The sequence below is a fragment of the Ambystoma mexicanum genome, chromosome 2q (assembly GCF_040938575.1).
Source record: "Ambystoma mexicanum isolate Mex_15411 chromosome 2q, UKY_AmexF1_1, whole genome shotgun sequence".
Lineage (NCBI taxonomy): Eukaryota > Metazoa > Chordata > Amphibia > Caudata > Ambystomatidae > Ambystoma > Ambystoma mexicanum.
Genome location: NC_090924.1, coordinates 990,085,015 through 990,107,831, shown reverse-complemented (window position 1 = coordinate 990,107,831; position 22,817 = coordinate 990,085,015). Strand labels below are relative to the sequence as shown.

Sequence of the window (22,817 nt, the reverse complement as noted above, 5' to 3'; positions counted from 1 at the left end):
AAGCTCGAATACCTACACGTTCAACATTGAAGTTAACATAGGAGCAAGCACTACATCCTTTAATCGATAACCAAGGATCGTTGAATGCAGTGGAACAAACAATGCAGGATAAAGCCCACACATTAACAACACCTAAAGAAAAGCTAGCACCTACAAACAGCAGGGATTCTGGGTCTTCAACCCAGTCGCACCTTGACAAAAGCAGTGCGCAATTGTTGGATTACGACGAGAAGGACGAAGAAAAGAAGGAAGGAAGCACACACACGTTCAGGAAAACGGAAGCCGCAAATGATTCAATACCAAAATCTGATATCCATGACCTCAACCAAAACTATGCAAGCACCCAAGGATTAATTTGGGGAATGACTGCAAATGAGGAGGGAAAAGTGATCCCCCATGCATGCAAACCTGATTCAGTCAAAGACCTTAATAAGGAGGACCAGGTGGAAACTAGAACAATAGCCACCCAGAACGATCCAAACGAGATGCCCATACACACGACAGATGCAAGGATGAGTTTAACATGCCTGCAGTCGGCAAAAAAAAAACAACAAAACCAACAATTTTGGTGGTGTCCATGCAGCCATTGCTGCACCAAGAACATGGCTATTCAGAAAAAGAACACAAAATCTTGCACAGTCACAACAAAATGTCTGCAGGATTCACCCCACAAAGGGAAGAAATATCTGGAAACCCCAAAACTTGACAGATATGGGATCCTCTAGCTTTATTTTCAATAAAGATCTATCATTGAAAGACCATGAACATTTTAAAGCAACAAATTACCAGCCAGGCCTAATCAGGCACGGTACTGTAGACCTGGAAATCTCTGATGACGTGTTACTGTAAACGTCCAGAACAATGGAAAAAGAAGAACTGAAAATAGAATCATTATGCAAAAAAAAACACCCAAACCAAAAGTGGTAACTTGATGGTAACAAAAGACAACGAAAATCAAACTATCAATCAAAATGAAGATAGGCTGAGAAACCTGAAAACGCTTACTAAAGACAGTACAACTCAAACCACTAACGACAAAGAAGGTGAGCATGATATACAGAACAACTGGGAGTCAGTAAACGTCGGTTCCTGAGAGCCAAATAAAGGAAGAGTAATAGAAGGGCCAAACCTTCATGGATACCCAAAAGAAAAATTTCTGTTGGTATCGACAATGATGGCGATCCTAGCGCTGTTCATGAAACTTTGAGGACATTGCAGGCACCCTCCAAGATCATTCTACCCTATTGGCTCTGGTCCACTCCAAGACCATCTTTGTGGAAGGTTTTATATCTTCAATACATTAAAATGTGGATAGTAGTGAGGTGAAGGTAGCACAATGTTTGCACGACATACTCGAGCCCATAATCAAGGAAGGGAAGGAAAGAAGAATGTCGGCAATGGGTGAATCCCTGATGATGCATTCTGAAGATAAACAACAAACCCTTCTGGGGACTGACATGATTCAGGAGACCGACCCAGTTAACCAAGGTACTCTCCCCATTAGAACTAGTTTTCCAGGACAAGAGAAAGAACAAACAGTGGCTGGAAACTTAGTAACAGAAAAACCACCAAACTAACAATAAAAAGCTATGGAGTGGGTGACCCAACCAAATTCACTAACATCAGTGGGGAAGCAAAAACAAACCCTAACTTATAAAAAAGATACAGCAGACAAAGAACAAAATCAAGTGACTGAGGAACGCAGAGAACCAAAGATGCTGGATCAAGAGAGGCTTAACTTGGTGAAAGACAAACCAACCAAGGAGAGCAAAAAAACTCCCAAAAATCCACCAAAGGAAGGCACCACAAATAAATTCAAACCCAGAGGACACAGTCCCCGACACGCTAAATGAGTCTGAGGAAACTCGTCCAACAGGTGAAGTGAAAATCTGTGAAATCTTTAAAAAGAATAGTGCCAAGGAAGAAAAAGAACAGACAACGTCACAGAAAAGGGAAAAAAAGGCGGAACAAACCACACAAAAGAATAACACCATTAAGGAGAAACCAAAGGAAAAAAAGTCAAAGAATCAATCTCAATTCGTCAATCAAAACTCTAATAAGAGTCAAGTTTTTTTTAAGCAGCTCACCCTCCCTAAAGAACAAAAAGAGCAAATAAAAACGGTTGTGTGGTGATCAAGACCATCGAGAAGAAAGGGCCGAGAGAAATAACAATAGAGATAGTAGAGCTATCAGACGAGGAAGGCCCAGATCTAATGGATATGTCGACCTATTCCATTTCAGATCACGAGGAGGAGGAACTCACTGAAAACGACAAAGACTTTGACCAAGAGATTGACCACATATTTGATGAGAACGACATCAGCAGTCCGGACGAAGAAGAAGAGGGGGACGTGCAGGAAATGGACGAACTTGCAATAAATCAAGAGGACCAAAACTTTGAGTGAATAAAATTCAACAATGCGCCGAGTGCACAAGTGTCTGCCCCTAAAGTCCCCGCCACAAAACCCATAGGACAAACCCGGATGAAATACAAGCATAGCGCAACCACTCAACCGAGAGAGATTAAGACCAGACTTTGGAGAGAGGTCTAGTAACTTTGCCTCTATGAATGGGGATCCCTCAAAGGGAGAGGAGCCTGTGAACAGTCTCGATTAGGTCAGAGGCCAGAAATCAGTCCTCCAACAATGGCTATAAAAATAGACAGTCCGAAGAAGACAAAGGTAAACGCCTTGACCAGCCGGAAGATCTAATACTGGAAAGGATGTTATACTACAAAAACAGTTTGATCCTTAACAGATCAAACGTGGTAAGGCTTTTACACCATATCCCAGCACTAAGACTAATTACTTCCAAAGACATCGCTATAGTGGAGCTTCCAGAAGAGACTCGAACCGACAAGGTGTTGCTACACAAAGTCTCAAAGTTGGTAAAACAACTATTGTTGGCAGAGGCCCATCACTTACGACCAATGGGTTTTGATCTATGTGAAAACAACTACATGATGTCGAAAAAACAAGACAAAACCCACACAGGAGAAAGAAGAAACTCGGCGAGAATAGAAACACCTAAAAACATGAGTAAGGGGCCAAAGTCAAGGACCAACACAAGACCCGGAGGATCCCCACAAAACACAAGGAATCCAAACAGGGAACCTGAAGGCGAGAGTAAAAAATGGAAGTGGCTGGCTAACTTGGTAGCGGAAAAAATGCAAATGCAATAACGTTTAAAAGAAAGTGATGGGGAGGTGTGGTCGCTGGTGAGTTGGAATACAAGAGGGTTTATTCATTTATTCAGAAAAGGTGAACTACAAAAAACGAAGCCTAACCTCTTGTGTCTGCAAGAAACGCGGTTATCTGAAATCCCGATCTTGGAATGATACGAAGTATTACTAAACCCTCCCCAAAAAGGTAAAAAAGGAAGGCCCAAATCGGGCCATTTGGTGGCTATAAACACAACCAGAATTGGACTGTGGCTCACACCCAAAACCCAACTCCATATATTCAATTGGTGGTTTTAAAACTGGACTAAGTGCCAATAGCAAGCCAGCGAGTACTGAAAATATTGAACGTTTATTGGAACCCGTTAATACCACTGAATGCTACACTGCCTGAAGATGTAGCAGCATTAATAGACAAACACATGGCAAAATGGTACAACCCGATGTTTGTGATCCTGGGTGACCTAAACTGCTCTTGTCTGAACTCCGTCAATCAACCCATAGAACAAGATCTTGTGGCAGCCACAAACAAACAAAAACGAGGCTATTGATTGAGGAATTTGATCCAATCAAGAGATTGTGTAATCTTAAATGGAATGTTACAAGGTGACGTCCCTGCCAGACCAACTTGGAAAGGCCCATACTCAACAGAAATCCTAGATTACATATGTATCTTGTCAAATATGTCACACATAAACAAAACCTTAGAAGTGATTAAAACATCTGCAAGCGACCATAATATTTTGAAACTTACATGTAAAAGTATTTGTAACAACACAAGAGCAATTTACGGAAACTCACTTTCACTATCAGTAAATCCAGGAAGAAACACCCCAAGAATAAAACCTGAGAAACGTCCGAGGTTGAATCCAAATTTTAAAACTTTGATCGTCCACATGCAAACGCAAGAGGAGTCTAACAGCATATATTATCTTCCTGTACTAAAAGAGTTCAGAACTGTCCAGAAATTAGGAGATAACAAACCAACAATCTCAAAAAGGCATGTATACGATGAACTGATAGTCGAACGGAAAAGAACTTTGAAAAAATTTATTAAGAGGCAAAGTAAGTCCAGAAACCAACACACTGCAAATGAAATACACAAACTTAAACAAAAGTATCGTAATTGGCTCAGTTTACATAAAAAAAACAGAAAACAGAGACACCCATTATCACGCATACCATGAGGAAATAGCAAATGCTAAGAAAGAATCAAGAAAACAAACAAGGACAGCAAAGAAAACGTAACTAGATTGATACTATAAAAAAAATCAAAATGATTCAGCAATCATCTCAAAACAATGAAAGCAATGATCACACAAAATGACGCAGAAGTGATGGTCCATGCAATGAACAAGAGAAACTCCAGGGACTTGTGGACACTTCTAAATCCAAATCATACATCACGAAACCGATTGATTACAGACGTGACGGAAAAAGGCTGGATCCAACACTTCAGCATATTATACAAACACACCAGCCCTACAGGAAATGACAAAAAAACACACTTCAGTAAAAGAAACCTCGGTATAACCAATGGGATTACAAGGAAGTCAAAACATTTAACATCTCTAGACCCCCAGGGCCAGATGGTTTAAGCAACAAAATGATCAAAAAACAACCAGAAGCTTGGGCAAAACTATGCCTACAAATATTCAGCCTAATAACCAAAAAACGGTATATTCCCAACACCTGGAAAACAGCGATCATAGTTCCAGTATTTAAAAAAGGCGATTGAAAACTCCCAGCAAACTACCGTCCGCTAGAGATGCTGGTTCCCTTAGTCAAAAGACTGAACAAGTGGACCAAAACCCACCACAAGCAAGACCTTAGACAGACTGGTTTTTCAAACAATGTGGGCACAAACATAAACTTGTTCATACTGAATGTACTAAAACAAGAAACATTTAGAAATAAGACAAATGTACATGCCGTCTTTGTCGACCTACAAATGGCTTTCGATAGCGTCAATAGAAGCACACTGTGGGGGAACTGGAACAAGAAAAATGCCCAAACGAATTGCTAGCCCAAATCAAAGTTCTATACAGTGATGCAACAATATGGATTCGTCTGACAAAAGATGGCACATTATCAACAGCTATAAAAACTCACAACGGACTAAATCAATGATGCCCTTTGGCCACCATCCTTTTCAAATTCTACTTGCTTGACATATCTAAAAATATATCAACTACTGCAAACAACTCACCGAAACTGAAAACCGTACACGTCCCGTATATACTATACGCAGATGACATTGTCCTTATAGACAAAACAAAGGTGGGACTGCAAAACAGCTTGGATGCTCTCAACAATTATGTCAAGGAAAATGACATGAAGATCAACTCCAACAAATCGAAAGTCATGTCATTGGGATACTGCACCACCAAACAATGCTCACTCCTCAAGATATACTTAGACGGAAAAAAAACTGGACGAAGTTAAAGAAATGACATATCTAGGTATTGAGCTAAACCAATCGCAAGTGGAGCAGAGCTGGTCTCTACACCTAAAAAAGCGTGCATTAACCTTGGTGAGACTAGCATTGACAATACAAAGGAAATATGGAAGATACTCGCTGAAACCAGTGACAGTCTTTTACAGACAAAAAGTAACTGCAATATTACTATATGGAAACCACAAACGACAACACCATTGTCCTTGAAAACAGAGCCCTTGTCTTGGTAGAGGTGAACGATACTGCAGGAATCATACTTCCCACAAGCAGAGTGGGAGGGTCATTGATGACTTCATTGGTTATGGGGAGGTGTGTCCCTCAGTCTGTCTGATAGAGAAAGGTTTCACAAGAATGTAACCCTCACTGCTGAGAATACAGAACAACTGCTGAAAAGCCAAGCAGCAATGCAGATACATGCAAACATTACATTGGTTGATCCACATACCTACAACTGCCACTAAGAATAATTGTATAACCCTTCATGCCGATAATTTGTTGGCTATGCTTAAGGAGATGCAGCTTGTAAAAAGTGAACAAAGATTAACAAACTGCCTCTGTCACCAAAGCTCATTTCTATAACTGGGCACTCTTGAAAGAGCTGTGCACCACAAACTTCCCATGAAAAACTGCATCAACACTACCAGGTGCATGTGGACATTATTATATTTGATCAGTCAGAACATAGCCCACAGTAAGTATGTTGTCCTACAACAACAGTATGCATGAATGTATAGTAAATATTTACAAAAATAACTACATTTTGATAACGTTTAAATATGTATCTATGCATACTATTAATAGATTTACCTATACATATATGCATCTATAACTTAAATAAGTACAATTTGTATACATTCATATAAAGTTAAAATACATTTCATCATAATATATATTTAAATGTACTCCCCTAGAAGCCAATTTCTCTAGTGTGGCAGTGAGGAGAGCACGCAAAAAATGCTGCTATTACATGTAGGAGGCGTGTGCTGAGCCAGGAAAGGCGTCATACCAGTGGGTGATTGCAAGTTTCACTGAACATGGCCTGTTCTTTCATAGAGTATGTCGATTTTCGGTTCTGGAATGCATGTTCCCTCCCACGAGGTAGACAAGCCTGACATGTACGCAGTCTGTGGTGCCTACTACATTAGGGAATCCTGCATTGGCGTAGATTGTGCTGTTTACATACACAGGCTGTGTGTGCAGGGGTCTTGGGAAATGTAGTGAAACGGTATTAGTTTAAACATCTTGCCAGTAATCTGATGCTGGATTTTGCAGAACTCTGACAGACATTCCATTTCCCATGGTTAGAGTCCTTTAAAAGTTCCCATTGGAAAAAAAGGATAGTGCTGTAATATGCCTAACACACTGAGGAATAGATGTACATATTGTACTGTCTACAAGATCGCTTTTCAGGAGGCCCTGGAGAAACAACATTGTAGACACATCCTGTTTGTTTAGCATCACCACACCTTGTCAGGTGCACCAAGCTCTGAGGCATCTGCGCGCTGGTTCTTGAAGGAAAAGCATACAGTACATACATATATGTATAACAAGGTAAAGGTTAACAGTTCTGTTCAGAGTCATGCATCCAATTAACGTTACTGGGAGGGTAGATGTTTTGGGTGGAGTTGCGGTAGAGAGTTACTTTAACAGCTCTTTTGTGAAAAGATATGTTTTCAGGCTTTTGCGGAAGGACCAAAAGGAAGATTCCGATCTTAATGAGGCTGGCAGAGCGTTCCCATGTTTGGCAGCTACCACTGGGAAACTACTGCCCCGTTTTCTGTAGTTTGAATCTGGTAATGATGAGCAAATGCGAGTGAGTTGAGTGCTTGATTCTGTTGGATTGTTTTGGGGAAAATGTGTTGGATAAGTACTTGGGGGCTGAGTTGGGTAAACAATTGTATGTCAAGGAGGGGGTTTTGAATCGGATTTGATTGTGGACCGGCAACCAGTGGGCATTCTGTCTCCTCATGGTGATGTGTTTATGTTTTGAGATGTTAAGGGCTGCTCTTGGAGCATTCATTTGAATTACCTGCAGTTTTTTGATATTGCAGCTATTCGTACCTGCAAGGGCATTGCAGTAGTCTAATCTGGATAAGAGAAGATCTCTAGCCAGTGTAATACAGCTGTCAAGATGACCGGAAATGTATACAGGCATTGATGAGCTTTGAAGTGTAAGCTGCTGCAGATGCCATGGCATGGACTGGTCTGGTTAAGGTGAGAGCTGAATCAAGGTAAATGACCAATGTTTTTACTTCCATGGAGACATGGATGGTTGATGCCACCGATGGCGAAGGATTTGAAGGAGTTGAATAATTTGTTTCAACGGTTTTGTGAGCCAATAAGTAGTAATAAAGTTTTTTCATCATTTAAACAAAGGCCATGTTGGGCCATCCTGGATGGTTTGGTAAATTTAAGGATATGGTTGTCGTCTGCATACTTAGTGTAGGTGACACCCAAGTCATTGATAATGGTCAAATAGAGGTTTGGTGAAAATATTAGAGTGTAGAGGACACGCAGGATCCTTGAGGAACTACCCAGGTGACTGGGGCTGGAAGTGCTGCTGCGGTAGGTGAGAAGACCCTCCTAGTTCTGTTGGGAAGGACTGTATCCAGTGTATAGCTTTGGTTAAGAAGTGTGCAGCCGAGGAGAGATGTTTGCCTAGTATGTTGTGGTTGACTAAGTCAAAGGCTGCTGATGGGTCTAGCAGGAGCAGGAGTGCTAAATTGCTGTTATCTTTGATCTCATCCATTTGTATTTTTAAGTCCAGGAGGGATGATTCAGTGCCATGCCCTGAACAGAAGCCAGATTGCGAAGACCTAGGAGGTTATTAGTTTCCAGATGGTTTTGGATTTGCAGATAAGCTGCTCTGTCCAATATTTTAAGGAGGAAAGGTACTGTTATAGGGCGGTAGTTTGTCAGGATGTTGCGGTCTAAGGTAGGTTTTTTCAGTAATGGTAACACCCACGCATCTTTGAGGTTAGTTGGGACAGTGCTAGTTTCAAATGAGGCATTGATTAGGGTTGTGATGAAGGGGGTGTGTTTGGCAGTGTATGCATACACTATATATATCTATAGGTTATATGTGATTTTCCCGTTACGCAAATATCTACAACAAAAAATAGTGATGAAATAAGAGGTATTATTTTCAGAGCTTCCCGATGCATGCAATGGAGTAGACAGTTATATTGCAGAATAAATTAATATTGCTGCCATCGGCACGGAAGGAACCTGAACCATGTTTACTAATGCAAAGGTTCTTCATGAGACATAACACATACATTTGCAAATGGCATCCAAATTAAAAATTCTAAAGAAAATAGCAGAATTAAAAGCTCTGTCAGAAGGGGAATCCCCAAATGGAATGTATTTAAACTAATATGCAGAGTATTGCATTTAACTTAAAATATTAAAACGTGCCCATTAATAGACATTACAAAATTTAGCAAATACACTTGTTAAGGAATAAAATAATAACATATTAAACTTACCAAACTTCACATTGTTAACATCCGTCCATGTGTTGCACCGTTTTGAAAAGTTGTTTTTTACTGATTCCCAAGAAGCAATCCACCAATCCAAGAGCCATATCCTGTAAAATCGATCCAAAATCCCAAATAAATGGGAGTCAAGTCCCCAAATGTAATCCATCGATCCAAACAAAGTATGCAGCGAAAGCATATCAAAATCTAATAAATCTAATGCAACAAAATGCAAAAATGTCATTCAATCCAAGCTCCAACATGTAATCCAAAGATCCAAATACAGTGTGCCGAAAAAACATTTCCAAAACAATGAAAAAATCCAATCCAACTGTCTCGAAAAAAATCTAAATTCCAAAAAGTAATCCTAATAAAAACCAGCATTCCAAATACGGTGTCCCTTAAAAATATTCTTAAAAACTAAAGAATACTGGAAAAAAATCCATCTGAAAAAGTGCAAAAATCCTAGTTCGACAAAAAAAATCCAAGGCCATGATTAATGGAAGCGTCTTCACCTAGAACAGCCTCCGGAAACCCAAATGATTGAAAATGGCAGGTGCGAGATACCGGAACGAAAACAAGCGCAAAAACCTCCAGTGGATGAAAAGTGAACTACATTAAATAAAACATTAAATAAAACTTGTGCAACGGCTTCTAGTGGTTTAAAATGGGAACTATAGTAATAGCAATAGTACTCAAATAATTATAAGAACTTTAAAATAAAGGACATTTAAATTCACCAAAAACCATATACATATATATAATTGCATTGTCGCTTAAATTATTTTTTTGATATTACAGTATTTAGTTGAATATTGAACACTTGATTATTACATCTTTATTTTTTCTGGCAATATTATCACTGGTTACCTATTTATATCTCCTTGGCTTTTATCTTAACTATGGCTGCTGACCTGTGGTGGGCACTGTCCATACCCATTCCATAATACTCTGTGGGTGCAGATGTAGAGGTGCGAGAAGGGGTAGGAATCCAAGTGGTAGAGAAAAATAAAGCACCAATTGCTGAATTTGCTGTACAATCTCACCACAACACGATAGAGCTGAAAACATTTGAGAAAAACCCCAAACGCCACCAAATCTCCCCAAATAGTGGCAGATAACACCACAAATCACAAAATGCTGCACATTTTCACCAACACACTTTTGTATCAGGGAATAATCATTCTGATCTCAAACACCTACTTCGCCTTGCCTCAGACACCTTTGCTACACAAATAATGACTGAAAGTGTTGAAATCTGTTCTGTTCATTCTGCACCAACAGTTCACTACACAAACGTGGTAGCAGATAACACACACTCATTGGTCGCTAAAAATTGTTAGATGTGGGAAAGACGTTACTGATCCTCATATTGCAGCTATGGTTGCCTTTGGAAGTCAAACATCAAGGAAGTCACTGACACATTCTCACAGTAATTCCAAGTACCAACTGCATCTCTTCGTCATCGAAATCGGCCTCTTAGTGTTGGCCACATACATTGATCATCTGATAATAACCTATCTGGGAAAACCTACAATGTTTTTGAATATATCACTATCCTTAACTGCAGCAATTTCAGTCTCCATTCCACATATAAGATAAGAGCATTGGATGTGTTGATTTTCTTGTTCGGACAATGTATAGAGAGGATATAACAATCGCAGCAGTCTATTCAGAAAATACACCACAGCAAATAACCAAGTCCATTAATCTAATTCCCATCCAAACAACCAAAAAGGTAATATACTTTATGGGGAAATGACCAAAGTGATATAAATGTGTCATGGCGAAGAATTAAAAAACTTTGGTAGAAAGAACTTGCACTCTATGAGAAATTGGCTTCATGAGGGGTGGACAGCAAACATAGGATTCAAACTGGTCTTAAAATTGCCAAAGGTGCAGGCAATTGCACCCCAAAGCCATCCCAGGTCATCTGGGAGTATGTTGCCAGAGTATTCATACTCAATGGGGAGCCTTCCGGCCCTCTACGAAGGGAGTTGGTTGGTGTCACTGGACCATAAGTGTGAATATGTTATGTGGTCATCCATGCAAAAAGAGAGTTCACAAGATTCGTCGACTTTGGTCCTGGCAGTGTTCACCAGAGTGCTGGTAGTGGTAACAGTTCCACCTGTGGAGCAAGAATGTACATATCTTACCTTATTTGATCAACTGGCTGCTCAAATCAAGACCTCAGATTAGGTTGCTTGTCATCTTGCAAAGATTTGTGATCCCTTTTCTTTTTGTTGTTTTCCAGTGATTTTAGGAAGTCCAATCTATACCCTTCAAGCAGCCTCCAGTTAATTGGGGTGGTCTTGCACAACCTGCCTGTAGGAAAAGGAGTAAGGAAGTAGGGCAAAAGAAAGCTGACCAGCCCCTTTCCCACTGTGCAAGACCTCTCCAGCTACACTACCCTGCGTCCTTACTCCCTGTCTGCCTCAGATCAAAACAACTACTGTGATGATCTCCCTGGATGACTTACCCCATTGTATTGTAGAGGCCCCCTTGAAGCTCTGAGCTCTCATGCAAACTCAAAATGAGGAATGTCCTTCTCTAGTGGGAAAGGTGTCAAAGCTTCCCAGTAGAAAGCAAAGAGCATGCTGAGCAAGGTCCATCATAACTAGCGAATGAAACGACCTATGCAATATATACATGTCTCTTCCCCTGCAGGTCCAGTAGACACCAAGTGGAAATAATACACATCATCAGATTGGGTTTTAGCAGTTTTAACTGTACTACTTCCTCTGGCACTATATCAAACCAGTTAGAGCTTTATTTTTATAATTCGCCAAAGCTCTGCCACAAGACAGATTAAGTTAAGTAGTTAAAGATATTCTGAACAAGGGTATCAGTATTTCCCATTGGTTGTTGGAGTGAAATGGGTTCCAGCATTCATTTTTAGGGAGCCTCATGTTACTCTGTAGCTGCCATGATCCCAAATCACATTTCAGCTGCTGGTGTCAGTACAGTATGTAGGGGAGTCATGGTATCACAAGTATGACACTGACACAATGGGTACAATTTCGAAAAGCTTTATTGAAGTTGTTGGGGCTGGAAAAACGACTACTTTGCCCTATAACTAAGATGGTTGAAGTCTCGACCATCAAATGATAAACAAAACTCTGTCAAATAAAAATGGCGTATGCTAATAAAACCTAATGCCTGCTCTATCTCTTGTACAAAATGTATATAAAGGAGAAATGTATGGAAAGGAAAAATCGGTGTACAAAAGAATAAATGTGGTAGAACCAGCTTTCCTACCCACATTAGACATCACAGAGTAAGGCTCTCCCAGTAGGCAGGATGACACACTCTGGCTCGGCTTTCAACACAACCGTTCCACAACGTGGGTCGATGCCCGCCTGGCCTTCCACGTTAGTCTCTTTTCCTGCCTTCCAAATAATGTTTAAAAAAGTTCACGTAAATCCTTCACAACAAAGTTCATGTAGGTCGCCCTCTGTCGGGCTCAGACCCTTCACAACAAAGTTCAACATAAACCTGCAAGGGGGCTCCTTACCCCAGCTTATTATTCTTTGGGTCTCCCTCTGTCGGACTCGGATCACTTTCGGATGTCGAAGACTTTTGAATGTGCGTGGCTTTGTTTACAGACCACCAAAGGACCACTTTGACTTAAGGTTCACGGTTTAAATTTCACTCTCCTCTTCTCTATGAGTCAATCTTGCTTACTTCACTTTTGCTGTTCATTTGTTTTATCACTTCAAACAATGTACCTTTCACAGAGACATTCGAGTGGGCTACTGCCTTTCACCAGACCACTGCGTTACTTAGTTTCGCTGATTTCACAGCTGTCCTTACTTCAAAGTTCATTCACAGGTCTGCCTTTCTTCGTGTCTCACCCACAAGCATGCAGACTTCACTTGCGATATAATGTTGCTACTTAAACTTTAACACACACAAGTCTCTCAGGGCGCTTGCCAACTCACTGGCTGTGTGTGTTTCTTTCTTGGATTTACAATTTCTAATTCACGAGTCAAGGTTAGTACAACAAGCTTGACCTCGCCCACCCCCCCAACTCTGCCGTTCACCCGGGGGGGGTTGCTTGCGTCCTTGAAACACAATGCTGCCTACTGATGTGAGAGCTGGCCTTCTACACGTGTCTTTCGCGGCCTGTCAGAGGCCACGATCTCCAGTAGGGCCCTCTTTGGGTTTTCGACCCACTGCTCTCGTCCCTTGGTCTGTCCCTCTGCTCCAGTAGGTTTGCCTTCGCCCCGGAAGTTCTGCTCGTACTCATGTTCCACCTTGCTCAGTGTGTTTTTGGGTTCTGTCTTTTATTCGTCTGAGGAGAGCTAATTGCTATCAGGTGTATGCAGTTAAAGTCAAGTGCCTGACTTTGCCTGACCCGATTAGCGGGACATGTCCAGTACGATGTGTGAAAGTTAGTGTTGTTACTCTGTCACCCTCTTCCTCGGCCCAGTGTTTGTGTAGGAATGGGTGGGGGATGTTGGGACCTCAGAGAATCCTAAAAATAGGATGGGTTAGATAAACAAAATAAGGGGAAATACCGCGTCTCACCATCGGCTGCCTCACCCCCCACTCCCTGAAGACCTCTCACCCAGGTGATCATCCCGCACTGGTACACCCCAACAAACTGGATCCAAAAGTGATGGCCATTTCCTGGCCACCTGGATGACAAGTCCCTGAGGGCTAGCGGGTGAGACACCCCTTGGTTTCTCACAAATGAGACCAGCAAAGCACGCATATGTGAAATATACATTTTACCATCAAGCATTTTGACTGACTTTTTGAGAGAGGAAACCACCACTATTTTGCCTAGCAAAAGGAAAAAAAGCTCAGGATTGCACACCCTTAAAAATTGCAAGATCATACATGGATGAAATAACTTGTCCATACTGGAACATGATGTCTTTAAATGATTGAGGGCATTTCATTGCCAATAAAGGCAATGGCTAGCAAATTAAGGTTTATGCCAACCCATGCATTCTGATCAGGCGAAGCAATTATAGAGTGCGATCACAACATTAGTAAAAGGAGGGAATGAAAATAACTGTATCGTCAGGGACGAAGGTAATTTTCTTGTGAAAATAGAACCAATAACTCTGGATTCTACATGCTATTTAAGATTTAAAAGAATATTTCATCCCCACCTGGATGACTTCTTGTCTCTGGAATTAAGCCTAGGGCTGATTAAACAAGCTAAATAGTGCACAAACAGGTGGAGCGGTTCAAGTGAGATGTAGAAGATTCCTTAGTATATTGTGACTTGTTCGCAACGATATCCAAGAATCAAAATGACCCCTATTAATAATAAAAAAGCTCAATGGCTAGTGCCACTGGCCATTGAACGTCAATAAACTAACATTCCACAAAGAAAAGCTTGAAATGTGGTCTTTGCTTTCTCGTGGAACATCCTCATCCATATGATGATCCCAGTACTTTTATTTTGCATTTTTAAAGCGCTCACACAGCCCGCGGGCATCGAGGCGCTGTTACAGGAATTGTTTGTTTTAGTTGCGTAGTTGTTTGTCTTAGTTGCGTATTTATAATGCGCTTAAATACCTGTGCTTTCTTAGCGTGTATTTGTATTTGTATTTGTTTATTTATAACGCGCAAACCATCAGGCCCGGGGGCATCAAGGCACAATTTGTACAGGGTTGCAAGAAAAGAACATACATACAGGAGAATAGATTACATTCAGAGGTTTAAGAATACTAGCATAATAACAATCTTACTAATTACATATATTACAATATATATGTTATTATACATATATATTACATGGTTACAGTGCCCCTAGGATCCCAGGGTGAGCTAAAATAGTTGGCATAGGTAGCAGGCCAGAAATGGTGTCAGGGGACAAGCGGGCTGAGTAAGTAGGACAGATGTCAAACATGTCTATTGCTAGTCAAAGAGCCAAGATTTGGTTTTAGTCATGAAGGTGTTGAAGGAGTCTTCGGCTCTGATAGTAGCGGGGAGGGTGTTCCATAGTTTAGAGGCTAGGACAGGGAAGCTAGTGCCTCCAGCTTTTTGAAGCTTAAACCTAGAGATTGTTAGGCAATGAGTCTGTGCAGTTCTTAGTGGTCGGGCAGTGGAGTGGCGCGAAAGCCGACTGCAGAGATAGATCGGGGCCTTGTTGGCTAGGCATTTGTGCGTGAGGGCAAGGGTTTTAAGGGAAATTCTCTGCTTCACAGGTAACCACTTTAGGCTAGTTCTGGCTTCTGAGATGTGGTGGTTGCGAGGGATGTTGAGGGCCGCTCGAATAGCATTGTTCTGGGTGGTTTAGAGTTTGGATAGGTTCTCTTGGCTGGTGCCTAGGTATAGAGCACTGCAGTAATCAATTTTAGCCATGATAAGTGTTCTCGCAAGTGTGACGCTATTGTGGGTGGTGAGGAATGGTCTGCAAGCTGAGATGAGTTTGCACGTGTAGGCAGAGGCAGACCTGACTGCATTAGTTTGTCTCGACAAGGATAGGGTGGAGTCCAGGTAGAAGCCTAGTGTTTTGGTGTCTTCGAGACTCGTATGGAGTTGCCGTCTATGGTGAACGACTGATAAGATGGCCCGAGTTACTCAGGCGTTGTGAGGTACCCAGGATAAGGAGCTCTGTCTTATCGTCGTTCAGACATAGCTGGTGCTGGGCCATCCAAGCTTGGATGACCAGGTAGACGTCATTGAGGGCCTTGGTGTCAGCAAGATAGTCACCTGAAATGGGAATGAGTATCTGGGTGTCATCCGCATAGTTGGTGTAGGAGACACCCAGATAATCAAGCACATCAAAGAGTGGTTTCGTAAAGATATTGTACAGTGTAGGTGACACGCAAGAGCCCTGAGGTACGCCGCAATGAATAGGGGCGGGATCTGCGGCAGCGGAAGGTGCAAAGACCCTCATGGACCTGTTGCTGAAGAAGGATTTGATCCAGGCCGGTGCTGAGGGTGAGAAGTTGGCAGCAGAGTGGAGGTGCCTGCAAAGGATCTGGTGGTTAACCAAATCAAATGCGGCGGAAAGGTCGAGGAGTAATAGCATTGCTAGTTTGCCCTTGTCCTTCAGTACTTCGATCTGAGTTTTTAGGTCTAATAGAGCCGTTTCGGTCCCATGTCTGGGCCGAAATCCGGATTGTTGGAGACCTAACAGATTGTTTGATTCAAGGTAGTTTTGGATCTGCAGGTAAGCTGCACGGTCCAGTATCTTAAGCAGAAATGGTACTGTAGTAATAGGTCGGAAGTTCGTAGGTATGCTTGGGTCTAGAGACGTTTTTTTTAGTAGCGGGATCACCCAAGCGTCCTTAAGGTTGTCCGGGACAATACCTGTTTTAAAGGAGGAGTTAATGAAGGCTGTAATGAATGGGGCTAAGTCATGGGCGGAGTCCTTAATGATGGGAGCTGGGCACGGGTCACCTTGGCAGTCGGATGGTTTCATCCTGAGGATGATGTTTTCTACCTCGGTGAAAGAGAGCGGTGCGAAGGTGAAGGGTTTAATGTTGGCAGTGTTGGAAAGGGTGGGACTGGTAGGGGAGAGTGAGCGGTTGTTGCGCTTCAGGCAGTCCTGCTTTTCTTTAATTTTAGATTGAAGCATAGAGATTTTGTTTAGGAGGGCTGCTTGAATGTTAGCACACCATTTGCTGTCTTTTGTGCAGGTGTCTGGCGGGGAGACTGGGGTTTCGAGCTCTTTTAGGACTCTAAAGAGTTCCTTGGAGTTAGAATCGGCTTGCATGATACGATTGTTCAGCGATTCTTTTTTAGCAGTGATGATGGCGTCTTTATAAGTGAGGGAGGCAAGGAGGAAGCCATCTTTATGCTCATCAGATGGGTGGCTTTTCCAACGGTTTTCCGCACATCGTTTGGCTTTGCAGAGGATTCTTAGCTGTGGAGTGAACCAGGAGTTAAGATGTGCTCGTGGTTTGGCCTTCCTAGGTTTGATTGGTGCTATAGAGTCAATAGCCGTGAGCATCGTTTGGTTGTAAGTGTCTGCTAGGGAGGTGGGATCATAGCAAGTGTTGGTCGCCGCATTAAGAGAGGGGAATAACAGTGGGAGGAGTTGTTCTCTTGTTATATTTTTTTTGTTGCGGGTGGGGAGTGCTGGGGCTATTGGTGTTGGGGCTCGCGGGGTAGCTTCAATGTTAAATGTAATGATGTGATGGTCAGACCATAAGCATGGGGAGTTATTGAGGACCTGGATGTTGCAATTGGAGCCGGCTAACCAATCGATGGTCCTGCCTTTGATATGGGTCGGTTCTTGGATGTACAAGGTGAGGCCAAGCTCTATAAGAGCATTCTCCAGATCAGTTGCTACAGGATCTTTTGGGTCACCACGACCTAGATTAAGATCGCCTAAGATTATTGTTTGTGAGTTGTTTTTTGTTTTGTCAAGAAGGAGAGTGGAAATTTCACTGACAAAGGTGGGTGCCGGACCTGGGGGCCTGTAGATAAGGTGAAGGGTGGCCGTTTGGTTAGGTGTTAGTAGTAATTTGATTGTCAGCAGTTCAGCTGATTCGAGTTTGGAGTCGGATACCACTCTTAGGTCAAGGGAGTTTTTATGTATGAAGGCCACGCCGCCACCTCTAGTATGTGCAGAGGAGCGGTCACAGCGTGTAATGCCATAGTCAGGCGGTAAGGCCAGGGATAGAGAAGGGCCAGAGGCGGCATGTAGCCAGGTTTCAGATATGGCAATGAAGTCAAGGTCGGCAGTGGTGATAAGGTCGGCTATGTCAAGAGTGTGTGCCGTAAGAGATCTAGCATTGATAAGGGCGCCCTTGAACACAGGCAATTTGACCCCTGTGGTCTTAGTTTTGCAGTGGCGGTGGGCGAAGGTGGGCTAGGTAGTGTGTGTAGGGTATGCTTAGTGGTGTTGGTGCGGGAAGGACGAATGCAGAATCTGGTGCCTAGTCTCTTATTCCTGAGAATAAGGGGGCAGGGTTGGTTGGGCGTTGGTTTCGTGGCAAAATGTTTCAGCCAGAGAGCTGGGTCATTAAGGTATTGGTTGATCTGGTTGCTAGGGTGGTGAGCGCCACCGGTAGTTGCTGAGGGGCTCGTTAAAGGTGACATAGTCGTGGTGAGTGACGCTGGGTCAAGTAGGTTTGGGCAGGCCAGGTTATTAACCTCGAGGGTAGGAGTGGTTGACTTGGGTGGACCCGGGGATCGAACCTGTGTTGCTTCGTGTCGTCTTGCTTCCACGGTGAGCACGTTGCAGCTGAGCTATCCTTAATATGGTAATATCTAGGTAGTCTGGCACAATTACTGATATTTGTTGCCCCTTATGTGGTGAACCTAATAAAGATTTGCCTCATTTTATTATTTGATGCCTTGTTTATGCTGATATTAGAGCTACCACACCTATTCTCCGACTTAGAAACCAGGGTTTCGTACTATGCTGCATTGCACTTTTTTACCTGTTGATGGTGCATACCCCAATGGTAGGATGGACGATGTTAACCTTTCTGAAAGGTGCAGTTAAGAGAAGAGCTGCACGTTTGGTGTTCCTGTGAATTGTGGCCATCTGTGACCACATATCCGTACCTTTGTACCTTTCTAGGGCTGGCTCCATCGAACTAGCATGTTATTTAGTATTTGTATTCTATCTTGCTCTTTTTCTCTCCAAGCATGGTGATTATTTGCATATGTACTATTAGCACTTTATTGCGGCAGGATTTTAATTTTTTTAATGCTTCTATGTTGTGCTCATAAGCTTGTATATCAATGTTTTCTTTTTATGTTAACTTTTTGGGAATTTTAATCTGTTGTCCTGTGTATATTTTCCCATGTATTCTTAAGGTTTTTAGACACTTAGTTTTGCTAATTTTGTTTTTCGTAAACTCTTTATTCGTCATTTTGAATTTATAAGCTTAGTACAGTCATCAAGTAACAATTATGGGTTAAAACCTAAACCAATTACATTTCCTATTTAACAAAGATATAAACAAATTGAATTCATTACCATGAAGGCTTATTACATAATCAACAACTTGACTAACCCATTGCAATATTACTATATACGCACAGAGAACAATAACAAACTAGATAACGCACACAACATAAATAGACAAACCAACACCACTCGAATCGCAATTATCTACCTATTAGTGCACGCCCTTCCAAACCACACATTGACTCCAATTCATCCAACTGTTATACTAAGAGTTTAGCCTCAATTATACAGTTAATTGAATGGAGCCCATATTTCCAAATATTCGCTCTCTCGTTTCTGTTTTTTTAGCATTAGCTTCTCATAACTCGATAGTCTGTAGATCGGACAACCATCCTTCCACTTTTGGCTTTTTCCTTGCCTTCCAGACCCTCAGGATTTGCTTAGTAGCCACCACCAATAATCTATTTATCCAGCTACCATGATCACGAGCTACCTTAAATCTGCCCACATTTGAGAGCAGAATTACTGAGTAAGATGATCTAGGAAACACTACTCCAAAAATGAAGTCTAGCCTGTCCAAAACTCACCCCCCCCCCGCCACCCCACCAAAAGTCCACCACCCTTGGACAATCCCACAAAATGTGCAATAAAGTGACTCCCCTCTGACCACAACCCTAGCAAGACTCCTCAGTTGTCCTACACAAGTCAACCATCCGTACTGGGGTCCAATATAAGCACCACAAAATACTCTGGCAAACAAAACGCAGATTCAACTCCATCTTTGAATGTGTACCCACTCGTATTAAACTATCCCATTCTTTTGTAGTTATGTCTCTACCCAGTTCTTTCATCCATGCTTGCCGTAATTTTCCCCACGAGGCAACATACGAGCCCTCCATAAGCATCAATTTCAGGAAGGTCGAAACCGTACGTGGCGAAGAATTAAAAATATTGCAGATCGGCCTGTCTTTCATTGGGCTATGTAACTTCCCCTGTCTCTGCGTAAAAAGGCATTCAAACTCTGTATAACATCTTTGCTCCCTTTTCCCTAAACCAAAGTTTCTCCACATAGTTTCAAAAGAAATAATTTGTTCATCATTCCATACATCACACACCCTTAGAATTCCTTTCATTATCCACCCTGCCACCATAAGGCCTTGTTCCCGATTTGCAGTCCTGAGTTGTACCTCAAATATGCTCCATAATGGAACCACACATTTTCGTAACCATTGATCATCAAGGACATTAACGCATCTCTAGTTGACTCAATAGTTGGTAGTTTTACAGCTAAGTTGGGTATTTTCCCCATAAATATACATCTTGCAAGGAGTATGGTGAGAATTTGTTTTTTCTAAAATCATCCATAATGGTGAACAATTATCCCTGTCATCGAAGTAAAGTGCTGATTTCTTCAATAAAAAAACCCTATAATAATGTTCCAAATTGGGGTATCCAAATCCCCCCCCTCGCACTGTGCGCATTAAAACATATTGTGGAGTCCCTTGTCTTCTCCCCATAAAAATTTGAAAGATTTTGTCAATGCGCTTGAGGACCTTCTTTGTAAACCATAGCGGAAGTGATTGAATAATATAAAGAACTTTGGGCAAAGTTAATCCCATTAACCTTTGCTCAAATATTAAGAGGTAAACGGGCCAATTTTTGCACCTCTCTTTTAAGTACCTCTATCAATTTGACTACATTAAAGTCTATCTTAAAGTCTATTATCCTCTTTAGATCTCGGATAAGATATACTCCCAGGTACTTCACACTTGTGGTTGCCCATTGACAGTTCCAAGCGCTCAACTCATTCCGCGGGTGCGCAAGATCTAGTAGAAAAATTACCGACTTCTCCCAATTAATTTTGTGCTCTGATAAGAGACCTACTTCCCCAAACATATTCTTAAGTCTTCCGCCACTCTCTTTTGGGTTAGCCAGTATTATCGTTGTATCATCTGCATAGCATAAAACCTTAATTCTCTGTCCCTCACACTGAGGCCCTGCAGTCCTTGCTCCTGCCTAGTATAATGTCTCGGGAAGATAGCTCAGCAGCAATGTTCTCACCTTGGAAGCAAGATGAAGCGAAGCAACACAGGTTCGATTCCCGGGTCCCCACTTAAAAAACTCTGGGTATTAAGCGCGTTATAAATAACCTATCATATCATAAGCTATAAAAGGTTCTAATGCCAGATTAAAGAGGAAGGGGGATAGGGGACACCCCTCTCTTGTACCTCTGGGCAAGGGAAAAGGTGCAGAGAGTTCCCCATTTACCCATACTCTAGCGATGATTGATGAATGCAATGCCCTAATAGCTTTTAAAAAGGTGTTCCCAAACCCCATTTTGTTTAAAGTAAAATCTAAGAAGCTCCGATTAACACGGTCAAATGCTTTCTCTGCATCCATAAAGATTAACAGAATTTTCCCCACCTCATTCCTAGGAACCCCCATGATGTTTATAATAGTTCTAATATGGTCATAACCGTGCCTCTCCTGCATGAACCAAACCTGAGAACAATCAGTCAGATCACCAATGTATTTGTCCAGCCAATTAGTAAGTATACCAGTAAATATTTTAGCATCCACATTTAACATTCTGCTGCCTGTTTGATGTTGCTGGCGAACTGCACGTCTCAGTGGACTTTGAATAAAATGACATAGCGTGGTCGGTGTGCGGTATGATGATGAGCCGAACGTTATTGTCTGGACGTTCGGATCCGCATCATAGAGCGGAGCAACGTTTTATCCTTCCGTATTCATGTAGTCTCAACGATTGGGGAAGGGCCCTTGTATCGTTGTCTACGTCATGACGCAAGTGTGGATCATCACAAGAGGCTTCGGCAGAGCTGAAGTATTGTTACGGTCGAATACAACTGATTAAGGACTTTCGGCCGCATCAGCGGCAGAGTGAAAGGAGTCAAAGTAAAGGAAAAGGGATTAATTTTCTTCCACATCAGAAGATTAATCACAGAGCGGCCGTATGCTGTGTTATGGTGATGAGTGGACTCACAGGCGCAGTGGTTTGCGAGTTCGCATAGCTGCTATTATTATTTGGGCACTGCCGGAATGAAGTTTGCGTCTCAAAGGGGATGCACCCACTATTTGGTAATGAAATTATTCAAGTACGCAGCAGGGACACAAGCAATGTGTTCCGTTCCGATTCTTTGGGGAGCATAAGGTATCGTTTTTTTGTCATGCTTTTCAGCAGTTATCCTTCATGTGATGCATGACTTCTCCAAAAGATTTTGAATGTTTGTTGTAACTATGTGCAATTCATGGATGTTCTACTGAAATTGCAGAAATATTTCCAGCCAAGTAATTCATGGACTCGTATAATATTGAATGTTATTAATTCTACGTGCGATTAATGGTCATTCTATATGTTTCCTGTTATGGAAGTTGAATTTGCCATTAATTATATAAATGAATAGGGTGTTTGTATTTTCATGGGTGACAGGATGTAGTGCATTGATATTTGGTGTGCCTGGTTGGGAAGGTGCACGGTGGACTTGATGTTTGTTCTGAGGGTGCGTGGTGTATTTATAATATATAATCCATTTAAACAACACAAAAAAAATGATATTAAATATTTATTGTTCTGTAAGTGTTTAACCATTTTTGCAGGATTTCCAGGGTGAATATATGGACTGCAGATATGGACATATTATACTATGATTTTTCATAACAATATGATGTAATTTTATGAATTGTTATTTTGCTCTATTATATTTTATTAGTTGAAAGGGCAATGATGATGCTTATGATGATATTATATAGTGAGTGCATGGTCATATTTTCAAGTTTACTGATGATGCATCGTTCAGTTGTCGGGTGATACGGGTCTGTGTATGGGCAGATGTGAAATATGACTGA

At 41.8% G+C, this 22,817-nt stretch overlaps 1 protein-coding gene across 8 annotated transcripts in view; it reads left to right on the top strand.

Annotated features, from left to right (window-relative positions):
* TPK1 (thiamin pyrophosphokinase 1) overlaps window positions 1-22,817 on the top strand; it is a 2,318,051-nt gene that overhangs the window by 220,862 nt on the left and 2,074,372 nt on the right. The window contains exon 1 of one of the 8 annotated variants that reach the window (XM_069648304.1): window positions 7,744-7,850. The exons of 5 other annotated variants lie outside the window; for them this stretch is intronic. In XM_069648304.1, the coding sequence (XP_069504405.1) occupies window positions 7,822-7,850 (29 nt within the window). In that variant the 5' untranslated portion in view covers window positions 7,744-7,821. Of the gene's footprint in view, window positions 1-7,743; window positions 7,851-21,479; window positions 21,499-22,817 lie in introns of those variants that run through there. 2 more of the 8 variants (XM_069648299.1, XM_069648303.1) reach the window with 2 other exon arrangements.